Raw genomic sequence first — 21,917 nt, forward strand, 5'->3', positions numbered from 1 at the left:
TATTAGTAAACTGTAATTCTTTTAATAAAAGAAAACTTTACGAATTTTAACAACCACAATTTCAAGTTAAGATACGACTTCAATATTATTTAAGGGGAACAGAATAAATTTTGTAGAGGGTAACTAACGCAAAGAAAGAAGTATGGATGGAGCCGTAGGCAACAAATCTCCATTTTACAGGATTACAGCACCTCGCTGTTTTATATAATAGAGAAGGTATGAAGGAGTCTGAATATTTCACCAGCTACCTAAGACTTCGTGCACATTGCAAGCAGGTGTTGGGTGCGGCGATAAATTTGATTTTCCTTTGCCCTAAATCGACTTTAAAATATTTACATAAGATAACATAAATGGATCGTTAGTTTGTATTATTTGTCGTTTGTTTGTTATATTTGAATATGTGGTTTTGCTGAAGAAACGGAAAGTAAAAAAATCACATATTTGACATGTTATTTCCCTTACTGAGGCCAGTAGTGGCACAGCAAAAAGGGTGTCTGATTCGATGCCCACTCATGGAAATTAAATATGTAATATTTTCATTTTCTCGCTCTGGTATAGAGGTAAGCGAGGCGTTGAGTTCAGCAACTCAACACACAATGCCTCAGAAGTCGACGGAAAGTGGAAAACGAAAGTGTTTTAATGGGAACCAATCCTCTTAATATTAAATTCTTTCTGCCCATCCTGTTAGTACGGAATACAGTGTAAAGCTACTGAAAACTAAAAAAAATACTCCTAATATCAATTTATAGTATAATCCCTATATATTCTTAATCTAGGTAAGTTTAACAAAAAAAATAAGTTAATTAACACATCCAAGTTTAACATTGAGTGTGTTGGAAACTTTACACAGCTTTACGATAGAACTACTAATATCAGTCACGAGCCGACGTTGTTTCGACGTTACTGAAGAACTTTCGGAGAGCAAACTTGTTCATATTTATTAAATTTTTCATATTTTTGTTACCAATTTATGTCAGAAACTTCAAATATATTTTACTCTATTTGGACGTTAAAATTCTCAAAATGAGTCATTGAGAAATACGAAATAAATTATAGTATAAGCTTAAGTAGGAATGGTGATATTTAATTGGCTAGCATGTTTTTTTTTTTTATTTCATTCACTTTATATAAAAAGCTATATTAAAAAGTAAATTTAAATTATGTTTTTTGTAGCTTGTATATTTTTATTACGTACAGTACCTAAGTAAATTAAAATATGTACTTAGCGAGAGACAAACTTGTCAAGTTAACTCTCTCTACCTCAATGAAATTAAAATATTATAATATTATTATTTATTTTTTATTGGTTCCCCAAAATGGGTACGGAAGTGTCTTAACACTAGGTTCCCATCTTCAAGCTGTATCCTGCACACATCATGGTAAGCAGAGGGAACCTCATGTTAAGACACTCCGTTCCCATTAAGACACTACCGTTCTCCATTAGATATATGTGCACATTACTCGACTACATATATACCATAATAGGACCGTAGGTGACCATATATCTTGTCAATACGGCCAAATCTATACAATATTATTATTTTATATCAATTATAATATTCTAAACAAAATATAAATAAAAAAAGTCAATTTTACACTAATATAATACTGGTAATACCTGAAATTCATAAGCTACAACAGGTCCTAGGTACGCAAAGTACTAGATAAGTAATTAAAGTGAACTTAATTAAAATCTCATATTAGTGTAAGCGCTCCGAACAACGGACACTGAGGAAGTTCAACAACAAACCTAACTGGAACTAACTCCGTTTATAAGTCCTATTTAAAATCCCTTTTGAGTTTACTATTTAAATACTAAAGACAGAGTAATGAAAGTTTTTAATGTAATGGAAGGAGTCACAGCAAAAGTTTGCATCGACTTTATTATTACTGAGAATTGTATTTTAAATTGTAAATAAAAGTATTTTGCATTTGCGGTGTTGAGTTTTGCCACTCACTTCACACTCACTCACGCCACACAGAACGGAAGTGTCGTAATAGGAACGAAGTGGCGTAACACTATGTTCCCAGGCTCTTTAGGAAGACAAGGAAATATAAACAACTTGTTCTACTTACGTTTCTGCTTCTCCTTTAGACAAAATAGATTATATAAATATGCTACAGGGCAGTTTCAGATATGTGTAGAATTTCAATAACTCTCCAATTGACTAGTATACATATTTAGTATTTAGTTAATGTAAATAACATTTTAAAATATAAATAACATATTTAAAATAATAGATTAAATTATTTGTCTATTTTTTTATTGTAATAATGTTATTTTAGTTGATGAAAACAAAATAACAAATATATTTTTATACCACTGTGAACAACAACAACAACAACAGTACCATATCTTAATACTTTCAATATATAAATAGATATATAAAACAATTTTAATATAACATTTCAATATTACTGAATAAAATGTAGCAATATGTTACTTGACGTCAGATTATTGGAGAAACTAATAAAAGAATCATGAATGGTCAATCCCCACCAACTCTATCTGCCGATCCCACGTATAATAACGCGAGCGGTGCCACAAAACATGTTCCAAGTTAAATGCGAGAGCGATTTTATATATATATTCTTTTTGTTTATTAACCAGAAAAATTCTTCCCCAGGGTCACAGGCCTTTTTTACTATGTTTCTTTTTTTTTACAAGATTTCTTCCAATCTAAGATGAATCCTTCACTGATATATTGATGTAATATAATATGTTTTTTTTAGTTTTTTTATACTAATTATATTATTAAAACTCGCTCCATTTGCTTTTTAACGTAGAATAGTTGATAGCTTAAACAAATTTAGCATTAAATAAAAGCTAGTTTCTGGGATAGGATACGACATTACCAATTTGAATTTGAAACCAAAAACTTTCGATATATTTTTGAATGTGTAAATAATATATGTATATAGAGAACAGTGCTAAGGTGAGTCTTTTAGAGAAATCGTATCCCAAAATCCTTCCTCAAATGTCGTTCTTGGTTGTATACATACATATTGCACAGAATGATAATTGTACTTATACTTTATAGCCTACATTTCTTCGTGGTTATGTTCCACAAAGTAAAACGACAAATTTTGCGCTTTTTCTATAAGAAAATACTTATATTTTCTTTAGTATTTCATTTAACATATTAACAAATTGATTATAACTTTCATATTGGACCACACAAAATCGCGGCAAGCTGGCAAACACTGATATTAGTTTTCTGTGTAAGCAATTTTCGTAAGTGTCCTCTGTTATTCGTACGTAATGCGGCCCTAACTCTGTTGGCTTTGATACCACGTGGCGTTTATTGAATCTTAATAAAAACGTGTCGACGCTGTTGTAAATTGTATCAAAAGCTGACCAATATCAGGGAAATCCGTAGTTATAGGGGGATGGGGTGATCCGTGCCCACCCTATAATAAATAGTCTAGTGGCCATCCCAGAAATTTTAAAGAAAAAATTGCCCCAAAAAATTAGAAGGAAAACGTTTACATGAGCATATTTTTTTAACGTATAAAGGCCAGTCGCGGAGGGCACCAGTGTGTGACTGGAAACGCGTCAGGTTGTGGGTTCGATTCCCATTTGAGGAAATGAAATATTTAATGTTTTCATTTCTTCACACAAGTGTCGAGGTAAAGTTTGTTGAGTTCCATCACTCAACACACAACACCACCAGAATTCGGTGGAAAGTGGGGGGCGGAGTGTCTTAACTCTAAGCTCCCTCTGCCTACAGTGCTACATGCATAATACAGCATGAAGCTGAAAAAACAATATTTGTACAAACAAAGATCAAACAAACAATTTAAATGGCCAAATTAAAAAAAAAACCTGAAAAATTAATGCAATTCAAGAAAAAACATACGATATAAAGGGTAAATGGAGATGGAGAAGAATTTATTTTATGAACTAATTTCGTTGTGACATTCCTTATATGCGAGATGCTTGAGGGCATAGGCATTTTTTCGGCCACAAACGTGGCTGGTTGTGTTTAATGAAAACTCTGTACCGCAATATGCCGCGGGGGACTGCTTTTTCTGATTGTGGAAATTCCGCTTCATATGAATATTTTTTATATATTGTAGGTACCTTTTTTTAATATTTTTCAGCAAAGCTATTTTTGGAAACTAAGAGAGATAGGATTTTTTTTTCAGCAAGGTTCATAGAGAAACTAGTGTTAAGACACTCTGTTCTCCATTTCCCGTGGCCTCGTTTATAAATAAATAAACGCCATGGCAAATCGGGATTAATAATTTATATTATAGTTTTATTATTTGTATTTAATGCACATTATTATTGCTTTAATTTTATGAAAAAAAAATTAGAATATGTACACGTAGGCACATGCTTGACATGTATACGAACTGAAAATTCTATCTTAAAGAATTCTAATAAAATAAAATAAAACACGACTTCGTACAAGAATCCCTCAACACTCTAGAATCTTAGAAAACATTAAAATATTGCATAGTATCAGAAGGAAGCTTAATAGCAACGCAAGGTGAGCGCAGGAATTTGCAATAAGCCCCCACCTTTGTCTCGGAGAAGCGTTCTACCGCCTTTATTTCCCAAGTTCCTTGCATTTCATCCACATATATACATGTATACATAGTAAAACACCGTCCGAACACATTTTTCATTTCTCCACTGACAATTTTGAAACAATTTATCACGTTTTCTATGTTATTTATATGAAAAGTGGGATCGATGAGACCAAATTTGTTTCATGAAAAATGTATGATGTAAAATAAATACTGTAATATGAAATTTTAATCACGATTAAATTCTTCTTTTATTTTTTCTATCAACATAACTACTTTAAAAATAATATGAGATACAAATTCGTGGTACAGACATTAATATTAGATTTTCAATTGAAAACAAACTGTAATATTGTCGAGAGTTCATTAAAATGTAAGGGGCTTTTATCTTCTCATATATAAAAATATTAAGCTAAAATCGTTCGGAATCTCGATGTTCTAACAAGCGCTGACAAGGAGGGCAAGTCGTTGGCGACATTCCTAATGATAGGATTGTATAACAATGGTGCATCTTGTACTTGAAGTTGTTAAACTTCTACCTATCTTTTTATGCTGTTTAACCTTTATATTTGAGTCCATTACACTTATATTTGAGTCCATTCGTGGCGTTGGGGCACAAAGTGCGACTGCCAAAATTCCTATTGGTTAAATTGAATGGGTTCGATTCCCACTCGAGAAAAATGAAATATTGAATATTTTCATTTCTTCGCTCTGGTGTAGAGGCAATGAAATATGCGAATACGATGCCCGCGTTACGCCTACGATGTTCCAGAATGGAAACTATGTCTTAACGTTAGGTTCCCTATGCCTACCTAGCTACGGAATACAGCGTGACGCTAACTTTTATATGCTTTTATATGATGTTTACACAAAAAAAAAATTGTGTATTGATACATACAACGATTGTTGTTTCAAATTCACCACTCTTAATAATTATATGTTTATATGAACATGTATCTCTAATATATGTTTTTATTGTATTTGTACATATTTTGGGCTAGGAAAAAAGAACCTTGACATAAATTACCTTGTTTTTTACTTCTGTCTGTGAAGAATCACCGCACGGTAGACTAATATGACCTAAGACCTTTATATAACTCATTCACAGTATGTTTTTTAATAAAATAAGTCAATTTAGCCTCAATGTTAGATATTCATATATATTTAAATATAGAATTTGTACCTTATATTGTCCAAATCCAATCTTACATTCCTGTACGCAGTTTACAGACTCTATTGAAAGGCAATAGAAAAGAAATGGAAATTACTTTCCAGTATACGTATTTCCACCATTGAACTTTTCTACAACCGATTGAATATTGAATCCATCAAATATGTAACCATTTAAATTTAATTTGGCAAAACGAGACGTGTACCGCCGGTAGTAGGTACTATTCCAAACTCATAACAGCCCATTTCCTTGGTATAATATCAGTTTCAATGAAAATAGAAACTTTTCCCGTATTGGTAAATCTTTTTAGGGCTGAGAAAAATAATTGGATCGGTTGAAAGCAATTACATCCGGCGAGCAATTTCGATCTCAACATCGACGATTTAGATAAACTTCGTATTAAATCGATTTAGTCCGCGATATACTCGTATACTTTTACTTTGCAATTGTTTTGGATTGCGATACCGTAATGGAATTTATGGTCTTAATAGCCAATTTCTTTTGAGTAATTTTTCATTATATTTCCTATTTTTTTATTAAATTATAAGTATTTTTTATTAATAATATGTCGTAAATGTGTATAAAATAAAATAGAAATATAAATAATAATAAAGCTTAGGAAAGCTTAGGGATAAACGAGCTTCGTTAAATACATTATCAACTCTGTGACGGAGTTGGCAAGTTGCAATCGAATTCCTCACGACCACGAAATACAAGTAACTAGGGATTATGTACTCATGCTCGTAACTTCTATTAACGATTATATGGAGAAAGACTTTTTTTAACCGACTTCTGTAAGAAAAGGAGGTTATCAATTCGACTGTATTTTTTTTATTTTTTTTTTATTTTTTTTTTTATGTTTGTTACCTCATAACTTTTAACTGGGTGGACCGATTTTGATAATTTTTTATTTGAAAGGTATAGCTTCCCGAATGGTCCCATTTTTTTTTGGTCCATGTCTGACAATGGTATCCATGAGAAAATCACATAAGTCTTAAATTTGCATTATGCATGTGCGCGACTAATAGCCGAATAACTCAATGTAGCGCCAACCGATTGTGATAATTCTTTTTTTATTTGAAAGGATACACTTCAAGGATAATTTGGTGAAAGTTTGGTTAGGTTTCGATTATGGAATCCGGAGAAAATTGAGAAAGTTTGTTTTTTTTGGTCAAAAATTAATTATACTGTAATAGTTACAAGCAAAAACTTTTTAAATTGATGTCAGAAGTGAGATTCCTGATCGTTGCATTTCTTTTCAACCAATCTCAAAAAAGAGGATGTTCTCATTTTCAACCAACTTCAAAAAAGGGAGATTCCGAATTCACCCGAATACTTTTTATGTTTGTTCTTGTCAATATACCAAAATGTAACTTTGCACAAAAATAATAGCTAATTAAATGAAGTTTTACATAGAACAATCACAACCACTCGTTGACAACCACTACCACCACCATCACCACTCGTTCAAGAAGCATCATTTTAAGATCTACCCATCACTAAAAATCGTAAAATAAATTAATTTTTAACAAAAACAAAAACCGACTTCTAACAAGGAACTAAAAAGTGAAAAATAATTATACAAAGATGTTATAATTTTGAAGTCGGTGCCAAGTAAAACAAACAGGCTCAGTAATTAGATATTGTAGTAAGGGTGTTGTAGCATTAGTTTGACACCGACTTCAAAATTATAAAATCTTTGTAAAATTATTTTTCACTTTTTAGTTCGTTGTTAGAAGTCGGTTTTTGTTTTTGTTAAAAATTAATTTTTAATATAATTTTTTTAGGTTCACGCTGTATCCAGCATGTAACAGGGCCTAACCTAACCGAATTCTAGAAGCATTGCGAGAGGCAGAACTCAACGCAGCGAGAAAGAAATGAAAATATTAAACAATTGATTTCTTCGAGTAGGAATCGAACCTATAGTACCGCGTTTACAGTCCCACGCTGGTGGCCCTGGGCCACGACTGGCATCAATATCGTATAATAAAATTGGAAATTTTAAATAACAAACTGTAGAAAAGCATAGCATTGTATATGTTTGCTCAACTTAGAGCTTACAGTTTATACGTAGGATTCAAAAACAATTCTACAAGAATTTTCTGTTTCTAGTAATCGCTATAAGTTTCCAACGATTTTCTACTGAAAGAATACGAAACACGTAACTGACATACCGATTTTAATTTCATATACATATATGAAACCCCTACATGTCCTTTCAACTTTATCGCAGAACGATATTTGTTTACAAGCGCTATAAAAAAATATGTCGTCTATATCGTTTTTATTCAAGTAAGACAGACAGTAAAAGTGAAAGCATTATTTTATCTTTTATGGTACAGTAAATAAATTGTGGAACCCGTCGTGACGCAGGGCAACAAAGGTGCAGTTATAACGTGACGGTTGTGGGTTCGATCCCCACTCGAGGAAGTAAAATATTTATTTACGCCATTTCTTCGCTCTGGTGTCGAGGCAAAGCGCGGCGTTGAGTTCTGCTACTCAACACCTCCAGAATTCGGCAGAAAGTGGGGAACAGAGTGTCTTAACACTAGGTTCCCTCTGCCTACTCTGCTGTGTGCGGGATACAGCGTGAAGCCGATTTATTTTTTATTCAATATTTTTATGAAACCACCCAATCCTCCATAATATAACAGCATGAGACGGTCTCACAGAAATTGTATTTGAAGCTTCAGAAACTTGAACATTAGCCACTAACTTTTTCCTCGTAACGCATACGGTTGGATGGTCGCTAATGGGGAACTGTTCCTAAGCAAGTTTCCCTAAGAGAAAAAGTACGCTCACATTACTAAAGATCGCTCTCATCCATGGTTTAAAACTTTTTCGTTTCTCTTAAAGGAATAATTTCTGAACGTATAACTAAGAGGTATTTCAGGGTTTGAAAATTTTATGTTAAACCAATATCCAATTCAGTAAGTACAATATGCACAATTATTACATTTCTTTCAAGATTTTAGTATTAGCACTTTTAATTAACAAATAATCGAAGGCTAACATAAATATACACTATAAATTTTGCAATATCATTTTCAAAAACCATATTAGAGAAACATACAAAAACACCTAATATTTGAATTGTATCTACACCAAATATCTAGATAGTTAAGGCTAGACGGTTCATATGAGGTCCCCAGTGGGGGAGTTTCGGGGGCCAGAATCAACGTTCACAACCAATATTAGCTTGTCTACGTTAGGGTAGAGACGTAGGAGGAATAAGAATGACTTGCAATGCAACGTTACGTATCGCTATACACTGAGCAAACTGAGTTGGTGTTTCTAGTATCACGTAGACGATTTCATTTTTACTCCTTAGTTTGCGATATGTATTTACTTTGCTTCTATTTGTTGTTTTTTACTATTTTTTGGGAGTAAAGTATGAAAATTCGTAGAGTTTTGATTGGAATATGTGTTAAAGTAAATTATAGATATATGATTAAGTTTAAACACTACAATTTTTTATTTTTAAAGTAAAAACTCGAAATTGATGTGCATATCCACCCATAATATTCTTTTACTTTATTTAAGAATGTCTATGTAAGTCTGCACAACTGAGAATATTTATTATTGTAACAAAAACACAAACAATTAAGTTAATTATGTTTCATTTTACATTACTTTACCCGGATTTACCTGGATTTTTAGGTAAAAACGAAAACCTTTAACGAATGAATGAATTAACGAATCGAATAAATTAAGATCATGTCTTATGCTCACATTTTCTGTTGTTATTTCTCCAAAATCTACTAAATTTATAATGTTTTTCATATGTTTTTCATTTATAATGTTTTTCATACCTAAGTGTACTTTTCACCGTTCAATATATTGGCAATTTAAAGGGTTGAAGGGAACCCTATTACAAGCGTTTCATCCATCACGGGGTTGACTCAATTGACGTAAATGTCAACACTTAACCCTAGTTGCCTAACCTTGTGTTACATGAGGATATTAATATCTTAATGGATTATCATTTCATCTATGGAATGAAACTTGTTTTTTGTTTCATTTATATTATATAGATTTAGCTATATCTATTTATATAGAAGTCTATACAAATATTATAAAGCTGAAACGTTTGTTTAGTTACACATGTTAATAGTTAAAAAAAATCTGTTGATAAGTAAATTTATTGATGTAAGCTAGAAGCTATATTACATCACCTTAATCGTTTCGAAGCTCACTATAGCAGCTGAATGTATTTTACACTATTCTTAATTATTCCCATTCGACCAAGTGGTTAAAGCCAAAAATATATAAATCTTTTAAACATATGGAAATATCTATCTAAGTTTTCAGTGTGGATTGAATACATGATTTTCAACGCAAGCAAAGACAACTTTAATTTATTTATAAAGATCTTATTTTATTTTTGATTATTATGTAATTTCGTAATTAAGTATTAAATAACAACATATAAACTAACCCTAAAGAAAGATTTATGAGCGAACTCTGCCCCCACGTACTCGCACGTCAAACGTGATGACTCCTGTCAATCTTAAAATTGTCTGCAACATAAAATTGTGGAAAACATTCACTTAGCTTTACAACTTTACTCTTATTTATTTATCTATATATATAAAATCGAAAGGTCACTCACTCATCACGAAATCTCAGAAACTACAAGTGCTAGGAATCTCAAATTTTGCATAGGAGTTACTTATAGGACGTAGGTGCTCGCTAAGACGGGAATTTGCAATTATCGACTTCTAAGGGGTTGTTTTTGGGGTCGAAAGTTTGTATGAAACTTCGTTACTACAAATGCTAGGAGTCTTAAATTTGGCATGGATGTCCTTTATAGGACGTAGGTACTCATGGAGACAAAAATTAATAATAACACAGCGGGCGAAGCGGCGGACGGGCCGCTAGTATCTTTATAAAACACAAAAAGCTGTAAAAATATAATGTAACCACATTTTAGTACAGATAAAAAAACTTACGCTCACAAAAATAATTACGCTTTCACAGTAAAGGCATTTTCTCTCTACAGCAACAATTTCGTTTTAAAAAAATAAAGGCGATATAAAAAGCGATGATTTGAGAGCGGGCCAGCGAGGACTAACTTCACCATTCATCTACAAAGTAAACCCCAAGTCGAACCCTCGAAACTCATTAAAAGTAAATCCGCGTGCATTTTCTAAAGACGTTGAATTAAAGCTTCTTTAAAGAAATTTTCTTAAAACTGCAGGCGGGCGCCTCATTTGCCACTATTGAGGCGTGCCCATAGTTCAATGCTACCTTTTTAAATGAACTAAGATTGAAATGTTCAGAATCCACTTTGAAAAACAATTTCTTGTTTTAATTCTGAACAAAAATCTTTGTGGTTTCAATGTTATAAAGGTATTAAATGTAACACCGCGAGAAAAGCACAAGTTTTTCTAAAGGGAAATTTTTATTGCAACTTCCACTTCGCTTTAAACATCGAGCATCTCGCTGTGTAATCAAAATAAATAGTGGTCTTACTCGCACAATATTATTATCTGTTCATTTATTTACATTTTTACGTTTTGTCCCGTTATAGGGTACCTACAGATATAGGTTACCTATAGGATTTCGCCGCAAAGCAATCAAATTTGCGTGCCATTTTAATTCCATTGATAGCACCGTTTCAATCGCTTTAGGTAGGTATTTGGAACGGCATACAAACATGAATTCAATGATTTACCGGAGAGCTAGCTGGTAATCCTCAGATAGTGGTACAAGGCAAGGGTTTCTGTTTATTTAATAACGTTGTGCCGACGCGATAAGAGATGCCATTGTACAAATCCTGGGAAGTCGTATTATATCCTTAGACTAGGTGGGATATTAAAAATTTCATATAGAACAGTGATCTCTTTTGTCATGAATTTTACAAGCTAGAGGTAAAACAGTAAAAGCAACACGTTTAAACCCTTCTCCACCAAAACGTTTACTTTATTTCAACATATTATTCTGACGTTTTATGTTGGAATGGAAGGTGCTTCATTACTTTCAAGGTAATTTGTAGAAAATGTACGAAATGGGTTGTAAATTTTTATATTTTACTATAATAATTTACATTTTATAAGAAAAATACATATTTTCGTGCACTTTGTTAATTTAGACTATTTCAAAAATATATAGTAAAAGGTACAGAATACAAAATTATAATTCTGGATATTGAGGCCGTATAGGTCTATGGAGGACTGTAGTGCGTTCGATTCCCACTCGGGGGAATGAATTATTAATATTTTCATTTCTTCGCTCTGGTGCCAAGGCAAAGGCGTAGCATACAGTTCTGCTTGCCTTTCCTTTCCTGCTATTTGCGGGATATAGCGTGAATAAAAAAAAATATACTATCATTATTGATGAATCGAAACTCGTTGAAATTTCGTTACATAATATTCATTTGAAACGTTCATGTCCGCTCTGGCGGTATTGCCCTCTTTGTCACCCCAGTTCACGAGGCGGACTGCTTGGCAAACACTGATATTAGTTCCAAAAGTACTCTCCTTGAGTGTTTCCGACTATATTTCATTTGTTTATTATTTCTTTGCAAATCCATTACTTAACAAAATTAAAGTTTGTAACTTTGTCCTCTAATATTATTGATAAATAACCTTTCTTCATAAAGTTACATCAAAACAACTTGCTGACTGCTTGTTACTAAAAAATAATTTCTAATGTTAAATCTACAGGGCATTCGATTTCGGACAGAACCTATTTGTATTGTTCTCTAAGGTTCCGTACCTCAAAATGTAAAAACAGAATGCGTATAAGATTATTTTATTGTCCGTCTGTCAAGACCATTTAGCTCGAGGTCGCGTAGAGATATCAACCTGAATTTAATATACAAACTTACAATTGTAGTCTATCTCATATAAAATGAGTGCATATGCCTGCAAACTTAAGTTAGTAGACTTTTATAAATTGTTTAAACGTATTACACGAATGATGTATGAAATACTCGGATCATAACAGTTTGATATTTAGCTTATAATAAAGGAAACAGTTGCGAACTATCTAATGAACGAAATAGCCATTTTCAACGGTATCATTAAATCTTTAAGATTTAAATACTTAATTTTGATTTTATATTAATATTATACGATTATACGATTAAATATATTTATGAAATTATTTTCAATAGAGAGATGCGTTAAGCAAGCTCATTTTGGGTGACGTTTTCTAACAACAAACTATGCAAATCGTTGCTTAGCAACGGTCGCTTAGCGACGGTTGTTATTAACATGGCGGAATAAATTGCATGTCAAAGTAATAAGTATTTTAATATATTGGTATATATCGAAAATATTACAAATATGAGAAAAAAAAGTATCCTATGTTCATCCCGAGACCCTCAAGTATCTCTATATGAGTATTTTATCACAATTAAATTAGCGGTTTGGCCCTGATTGCGTAAAAGACAGACAGACATACATAGTTACTTTCGAATTTATAATATAGGTATGGATATTTACTTTAAAAAAGATAACAAATATATTGAAGCATTATTATGCAAAAATCACATCCCCATATAGAATGCCTCCCTAAAAATCTGAATCAATGCTCGGTGTACTGGAAAATGGCCATCTTCGAAATTAATGGATATTTTATTGCGTTCGATGTTAAATTGCTTGTGATATAATCGAAAATCATTTAAACGTATACAAATATTTTCATTGACGTGCCAGTATGTATGGGAAATGTTAAAAAAAATTCCCCTTAAATGCATGGTGTAGACATGTTGCACGTATTTTTTTTGTTTTTAATAAAGATAGTAGAGTAAAATCGTCTGTTTACTTTTGAAATGTAACTTGCTTATAATCCTTAGAATCATAATGTACAAATTTAAGATTAGATTCCTATTATCACCACGGTAATTAATAAATATAATTTTTTTATTAAGTTATCATTCGACTCAGTGGTAATAATAAAGTCAATACGTCACATATTACGTATATTAAATACATCTTTTTAAAATTATCAATTTTTTTTTCAGCTTTACACTGTATACCACATATAACAAGGTAGACAGAAGGACCTTAGTGTTAATATACTCGCTCTTCACTTCCAGTCAAATCCTGGGGGCATTGCTTGTTGAGTGGTTGAGCTCTACGTCGCGCTTTGCCTCAACACTAAAGCGAGGAAATGAAAATATTTCATTTCGTCGAGAGGGAATCGAACCCACAACCTCTCGCGGTTACACTCATACGCTTGTGCACCTATAATAAAAATAAGCAAATAACACTCCCTCTTCATACCCCAAGCATTTAGCTTAAAGCAATCGCATTAGACTTTATATTATATATTTTAGTATTTCTACGAGGAAAATAAGAATTTGAAATATCCGGGGCTTAAATTGCCCCATTCTACCGCAGACTGCGGAGAGTAATGAAAGAAAAGTTCGCTTTTCATGACACATAGATTATTCTTAGTGGCCTCTTTTACCCATAATGTATGTGAATTTCTATATAAAATTTTATAGCCGCCTCCGTGATTTTAACTCCAATTTCAGGAATTTATTCTTTTTACTTCGGCTTTATTAAGCTAATAGCTGTACCTGAACTAGGAAATGTTCATCTTTTATAATATTATGTTTTTTTATGTTAGTATTATTTTTGTAATAACGAAGTAATTTGTCACTACATTTTTTCTGAGGCCCCCGCAAGACATAGTAGGTAAATATGAAATTGAATAATATTAGGTTTTTTCTAAAATAAATTCAACATATATTTAATAATATATGAAAGAGTCCTATCGACAGGTACTATACTATATATAGTATTACTACTAGAATAAAATTAACCGTAATATCCACCTTTCGTTCGTTAAAATTTAAGTAATAGAAATACCTATACACATGTAAAAACTTTAAAATCTATATATTTCTTTTAGTATTCATATTTTCACATTGGTAAAATAACATATATTTACATACTACTTATGTAGTTCATTGTATTCTAAAACTAGAATAGATATCTACATATTATCAAGAAGTGCTCGTATCGTAGCCATTGAATTCTAAGCGAGACGAGGGTGGGATGTACCTACGAAATATAATTCTACTACAGTAGGCAGCTATATATAAACTTTCAATTTTTTTTATCGTCTCGCTATATCTCGCCTTGTTTTAAGATAGTCCGTTGCCCATTTTCCGCGGAATTCTAGAAGAAATGCGTGTCGAGTGGCGAAACTCAACGCCGCATATTATTGATTTTATTTTATATATGATTTCACATATATTTGTATAATATAACTTTTATAATAACATTTTACAGATATATAAAATACATCGCAAACTTTTCCACTAAAAGTGAATAAGGGTCAACTAGATTTCCACCTTACAATGTAGTCTACGGCGTTGTGCAATGTTTACTTAAGTAAGTGTATTCCAAAGAGAAGTTAGTTAAACGTTTCTCCTACCTGAATTATAAGGCCAAGTGTCCGGCTTCAAATTTAAGACTTTTCCGCTAAAACTTCGACTCTTCCTCTGGCACTAAAGTTTAATTGTTCCAAAAGTTCAGAATTTGTCTCAAAATATCACTTCCTCTCTTTAAACAAGACGACGGAACTTAAAAGGAAATAGCATCTTAATCACACTAGAACTTTGAGCAGTTGAAGGTTTTTAAATAAATAGAAAAACTTTTATGTTTAGTAACTTTTACAGCTTCAAGTTCTTCGATTTTCACGATTATTACACATTTTAAATTAAACTATTTTAACCGGATTAATCGTATATTTTACATTTTTGAAAACCCGGCATTTCGAACACTTTGCAGTAGTCCGTGGTCGCGGGTTCGGACATTCGTCTGTCAGTTGACAATTATTACATCAAACTACCGCCAACGATTTCTTAATTTCCTCGCGTAATACCCTGGATTCTTGAAGATTTTATGAGTGGGACCCAGGTGGTAGAAAGCTTCCAGCCGTCCTCTCTGAGGCAATTAGGATGGTGACGCAGAGGTACAAGCGTGTTGCATGGTTGTGGGTTCGACTCCCACTCGGGGGAATTACTATTTATTAATAGTTTCATTTCTTCGCTCTAGTACTAAGTTTCACCACTCAATACACAATATCTCGAAAATTCGATGGAAAGTGGGGAACGGAATGGCGTAAAACTAGGTTCCCAGGTTCCCTCTGCCTACCCTGCTATATACGGGATACATGAACCTACAAAAAATAAAGTAATATTTTTAAAAACAACACACATATTCATACTGGGCAAATATAAAATTAAATAAAATAAAAAAAATATACCATTCGCATTTTGAATACATTTGCATAATGCATAACGAACTGTGCACTTAAACTATTATTTGAGGTAAAAAAGCTACTAAACATAATTTGCACAAACCATTAAAGTTAATAAATGTTTATTATTGCAACTGATTAGATATTATTACGAAGTTAATTATCATCGTTGGGTAGCCTCCGGCGTCCCTCACAGCGATGTTTGCTATAGTTTTATTATATTTTATTTTAGAATTGTATTTACTTTATTTTATATAAATACTAAGAACAAACTGTTTGAAATGGATAATCTATTTTCCCTTGGAACATTTCAATCAGAGAACAAATAGAAAAATAATATTCTTAGTATTAGAGATTCACAATATATACTTTTATTATGTTAGAGAAATAAATTGTACATTTTTAAATATAAATAAAAGAAAAGTAAAGAATACGTTTAAAAATATAAGAACTTACTTTTTCCACAGCGGGACAAGGGTCCTGGTTATCAGTGACAAACGCTTCAGAGAGAGAAACCTCTCACAATACTCGCCATCTCAAGTAATACTGCCTTCTGCATTCAATACGCAACGCCTCTAGAATTCAGCAGAAAGTGAGGAACGGAGTTTTATAACACTAGGCTCAATCTACCTACCCTGCTACCTGCGGGATACCCTTGAAGCTCAGAAAAATAACTAATAAATATAATACTTTTACAAAGTAAGATGATTCTTATACATTTTTTATAATATATATAAAAAAACAATAAAAAAAAAACAATTTGTACTACCACATCAAATTGTACAGCTCTAAATATTAGGCTTAGCATAAGTCCGTTTTATAGCGTGACTTATTTCAGAGAGAAAAAACGAAAGTCACGTTAATTAGGATGTCAGCTACGCAAATAATAATCCTCGCCTCATTTTGTATGCGGGATGCGGCTGCCCCAAAAATCTTCTTTTATCTCTGCGTTTTTGGACAACACAATTTGAGGAATAATCTTCTTTTATCTCTGCGTTTTTGGACAACACAATTTGAGGAATATTTAGTTAATGCTGCCACCAACATGATGGAGAGACCTGGAAGTACTTGGTGAGTTACTGGATGTATGGAATTTTCTATGGCTATATTTAATCTATTTATTTTGTATTGCATTGTGCCAAGTAGAATTATTTTTTTAAAATATTAAATAATCATTTCAACTTTCAATTTGAATACAACATTTTTAAACATTTTTTTTAAAAACATTTTTTTTTTATGACTATTTCGACTCCAATTTCACAAAAAACAACGTAAGTAATTAAGAAATCTACAAGAATACAATTCGATAAAAGAAATAAATATTTATTTTTATGACTGACATATCAGCTATAAATCTTAGAAACTAACTAAAGCAAAGCTGAGGGAAAAGACGCTGAACGAGCGCGTTTCCATTGAAAAATAAAACAAGAATCCTTTCACATAATTGTGATGAACCTAGTAAGTATCTTCTGTTCGATTAATATAAATATTGGTCTCATCTGATAAGGAAAAACATATACTTTTGATGACAGATTAAAATCTCTATTCTATTTAATATATACTTTTAAATTATAAAAAAAATGACTACAATAGTCAATTCAGTACATTTAAGAACAGAACTCGAATCCTAAAATATTTTTATAAGGATATAATTTCCATTTCTATTCGTATGTCTGTAGTAACACTAACACTATAGGCTTGCCTCACAAAAGCTCATTTTGTTTTATAGTCCTCGATGTAAACGCCCAACCCTTTTAAGGGCGATATTTACTTACATTACACTATCGACTGTTCGCTGGAATTACGACTGTATTACTCGGGAACTTCAGATAAACAATCAGTTTGCGAAGGAACCTGAATACTTATTGGAAGTACTGCTTTGATAGTTAAGTAGGTATCGTAAAACGTAATAGTTGATATATTTATTACACCTTTATTATACATTTTGTAACTGAGTTATTTTTATTGTGGAATGCAGTTTTTAGCATTCAATATAAAATAATGCTGATTAAGTATATACAGCTTTTTACAAAGATCTATTTCAAAAAAATAGCCTACGAATATAATTATTTCGAGTCTGTACCGACATTAAAGATCGATGAGAAAAATTGTATTGGGTATATTATAATGCAATTGGATTCTCCAAAACAATGTTTTTTTTTTTATATGTGCGTTTGTTCACGCTTACCTTAGACACGCTTTAACCGATTTAACTATTGTATTTTGGCAATAATAATATCATATTCAAAATACTTCCTTAAAATAAATTTAAATTTTAAACAGAATCTGTTTTAACTTATGCGAAACAAAATTTCGTCAAAAACTTGCTCACGAGGTAAATGCCTACACAGGAATTTTTCACATGAATTGTAAGTATTGGTGGAAAATTTAGACGCGCGTTAAAAGATTTTTACCGTCGTCGGTACCTTACTGCCTGCCTACTTTGAAGGTCCCTAAGTGTCGTGTGGATTCCGCGATAATAAAGTTTCAGGGGATTTTTCGGCGTTTATGACGGCTGGTGAAAACGTGTAAACAAGGGTGGCCGTAAATTCTTTTGACATGGTAATCTGCTTTTGCTTCTCGAAACGGCGTAGTGTTTTTCCTTTGTATGCTTTAGTGCTGTGTGCCAGCCCGATATTACATTAAGGTTTTTTTGTTAGTTTCACATGTTATCTAGTAGATCTTGTTCAAAATGTGGATAGAATAGTATAGGTACGGAAATATTTTAGATATAAATATAAAATTGACAAAAATAAAGTTATTTAAGCAAAGAATACCTGCACCAAATGATTATGTTTATAATATTTAAAAATAAGCATAAAGAAATACCTGTTTTAAAAAATTTAATAGAATAGTACCTAACTACATATTTGTTATGCGTTATTTGTTTCTCATTACAATATTAGTATAAAACATTCAATACCTGCAATATAAGATGCATGCTCCTTCACCGTTTTCGAAATAGTAGTTTTTATAAGGACATTACATTTTAAGCTATAACACCATTGGCTTAAAATATAAATACCTAATACATTAGAACGTACAGGCATTTTAATGTACAGGTTTTAATTGCCTTGTTAAATTATTTGTTTTAATTAAAAAATATAATTTAACAAGGAAAGAAATTAAGCAGCACAGTTTATTGTTGAAGCCATAAATTTTTCATAAATCACAAATCACAAATTACTGCCATCTTTGAGAAACATATAGAATCGTTTAGTATTTCGAACCTGACACAATATTTAAATTAATGGTAAACATCTATCTTTTACAATAAAAAATATCATATAAAATGTTTCTATAAAAATATTTAACTTAAATAAATAAAATTTATCTTGCAAATCATTTGTATAAGATACAGACTATAAAGTTCAATAGCGTTTGCGGTTATCTGTGGTGAACATGAGTTGCTTGTCTACTTGTCATTATTGTTGCCGCTAGGTCGCTTTGAAAGAACAGAATTATTTTATTAAAAACAAAATTACAAAGTGTTTGCATATTTTTGTAAATTTCTTAGGAATTATTATAGTAATAAGTCCATCTATCTAAAGTAAAAATGAGTTCTATAGGAACAGGTGTAAGTATAATATATTTCAAGCTCTCTAATTTTTCATTTCATAATTTTCGATGATTATATCTATATTATAAAGTAATACAATACGTTATTAACTGCTAATGATAAAACATTACATTATTTCTGTTAATTTTACTTTTTTATATATTTTATACAGATATTTTTTTTCAAAAATGCTTATTCATTGCTATTCATTTTTTTTCAGTATGATCTTTCTGCATCTCAATTTTCACCTGACGGCCGAGTATTTCAAGTGGAATATGCGGCGAAAGCTGTCGAAAATTCAGGCACAGTCATTGGTCTGAGAGGAAAGGATGGTGTAGTGTTTGCTATAGAGAAACTTGTTACTTCAAAACTTTATGAACCTGGTGCAAATAAGAGAATATTCCATGTTGATCAACATGTTGGCATGGTATGCTGTTTTAATAAACATATTTTACAATAAATTTTCATTCTTAATATAGGTCATCAGGGCACAGCAAAACCCAGAACCCACTACTTGTATTGAACACACAATGTATTGAATCAATACATTACAGGGCATCCTGCTCAACATATTGACACTCAGCAGAGAAGGATAACAATCCCACATGAAGCTATAAAACTTAAGGATTATTAACTTAATAGTTTCCATTAGTCATTTTATATTGACAATTTTTTTCATACTGTTGAGATCAAAAGTAAAATATGCCATCTAAATATTTGTTTTTAGAAATAGTAGTCACAGTCTAGACTCTAGAATAAATAGACTACATAAATTTGGCCTTAAAATAATAGAAATAAAGAAATAGCTTTTATTAAATATTTACTAAATGTTTTATCTTATAATTATTACAGGCCGTTGCTGGTTTAATCTCAGATGCAAGACAAATAGTGGAAACAGCAAGAACAGAAGCTTCCAACTATAGATCCCAATATGGTGTCCCTGTCCCGCTAAAGTACTTAAATGAAAGAGTATCCATGTACATGCATGCATATACGTTATACAGTGCAGTCCGTCCCTATGGCTGTGCAGTCATTATGGGAACCTGGTCAGAGCATGATGGACCCCAAATGTATATGCTGGAACCTAGTGGTGTTTCGTTTGTAAGTGTTTAATAATTGTTTTTTTAGGGAAATTGATACTATCTCTTTCTTCTAACATAAGTTTACATTGAAAATTAGTTTAATAAATGTCTGGCAACATCATAGTTGGTATTATAAGTCTGAAACAGTATTTAAATATATATGAGAAATATGAAACACATATTGAGGACAGCTGTGGCACAGGGGCAAGTGTGTGACTAAAAGTGATAGTGTGGGCGCGACATACACTTAAAGAAATGAAATATTTAATATTTTCATATTCTTCACGATTGAGTTGTGCCACTCAACATGCAATGCCTCCATAATTCAGAGGAAAGTGTAGAACAGAAGTGTCTTAACACTAGGTTCCCAGGTTCTCTCTGCCTACTGCACTATGTGCTGCACACTGTGTGAAAATAAAACAACATATTAACATAAAATATTCTAAAATTTCAGTCATACTTTGGATGTGCAGTGGGAAAAGCAAAACAGGCGGCCAAAACAGAAATTGAAAAGCTAAAGCTTGCTGACATGACTGTAAAAGAATTAGTTAAAGAAGCTGCCAGAATGTAAGATTATTTATATATTCTTTATATACCAAGAAGTTTCTTCTTCCACATTTACAAAAGAACTATATGATAAAATTCAAGTAGCTTAATTTTATTTACTTCTAATTCTTTTCATGATACAGGCTAGATTAGCTACAAGTGTAATATCAAGTTCATTGATTCAATGTAACCAACTACAGTGGAAACACCTGTGGTCATTTTACCATACCGTACCATTTAAAAATTTTAACATAAGAAAAAGACACTATGTTGTTCAACAAATTGTGTTACTGATTTTTTTTTCACTATCAATTGCTTTTAATTTCAATATTTTTTTATATTATTTCCAGTATCTACGTCGTCCACGATGAGCTAAAAGACAAACAATTTGAGCTAGAACTCTCCTGGGTGTCAAAGGACACTAATGGCCAACACCAACTTGTACCCAAGGAAGTAGCTGCTGAAGCAGAGAACCAAGCGAAGCAAGCGCTCGCTGATATTGAAGACTCCGATGAGGGTGAAATGTGAATAGATAATTAATAAAATTTTATTTACTTTTTCTTGTGTTTTGTTTATGATTCCTTATATGGACTGGGTCCTCTTTATAGTATATGTTTAGTATTTTTTATGAAATTTAGTATAGTAATTATTATAATATGAAGTAGTTTGTTTTATAAAACATATTTAACATTATTTTAAATTGCAGACAGATTTTGAATATTAAATTGACTATAGTATGTACCATGTAACTGTTTATTACCATAGTTCTGCAAAATTGGAAACTGTATAAAATTTAAAA

At 31.7% G+C, this 21,917-nt stretch overlaps 2 protein-coding genes across 3 annotated transcripts in view; one reads left to right on the forward strand and one right to left on the reverse strand.

Annotated features, from left to right (window-relative positions):
• The window catches only part of LOC146530908 (uncharacterized), a 210,290-nt gene extending 194,840 nt beyond the window's left edge, over positions 1 to 15,450 (reverse strand). For both annotated transcript variants that reach the window (XM_085199635.1, XM_085199633.1), the window contains exon 1: positions 15,104 to 15,450. The gene's annotated coding sequence lies outside the window, so the exon portion shown is untranslated. The remainder of the gene's footprint in view (positions 1 to 15,103) is intronic.
• Positions 15,451 to 19,342: 3,892 nt separating this feature from the next.
• Prosalpha7 (proteasome alpha7 subunit) lies at positions 19,343 to 21,677 on the forward strand. The gene is made up of 5 exons (XM_085199438.1): positions 19,343 to 19,508; positions 19,711 to 19,917; positions 20,343 to 20,591; positions 21,027 to 21,139; positions 21,469 to 21,677. Exons 1-5 carry the CDS (start codon positions 19,488 to 19,490, stop codon positions 21,644 to 21,646), a joined length of 768 nt encoding a protein of 255 aa, XP_085055564.1. The 5' UTR covers positions 19,343 to 19,487; the 3' UTR covers positions 21,647 to 21,677.
• Positions 21,678 to 21,917: the final 240 nt, after the last annotated feature.

Source organism: Heliconius melpomene, chromosome 16 (assembly GCF_056956725.1).
Source record: "Heliconius melpomene rosina isolate 202511_hmr_F chromosome 16, ASM5695672v1, whole genome shotgun sequence".
Lineage (NCBI taxonomy): Eukaryota > Metazoa > Arthropoda > Insecta > Lepidoptera > Nymphalidae > Heliconius > Heliconius melpomene.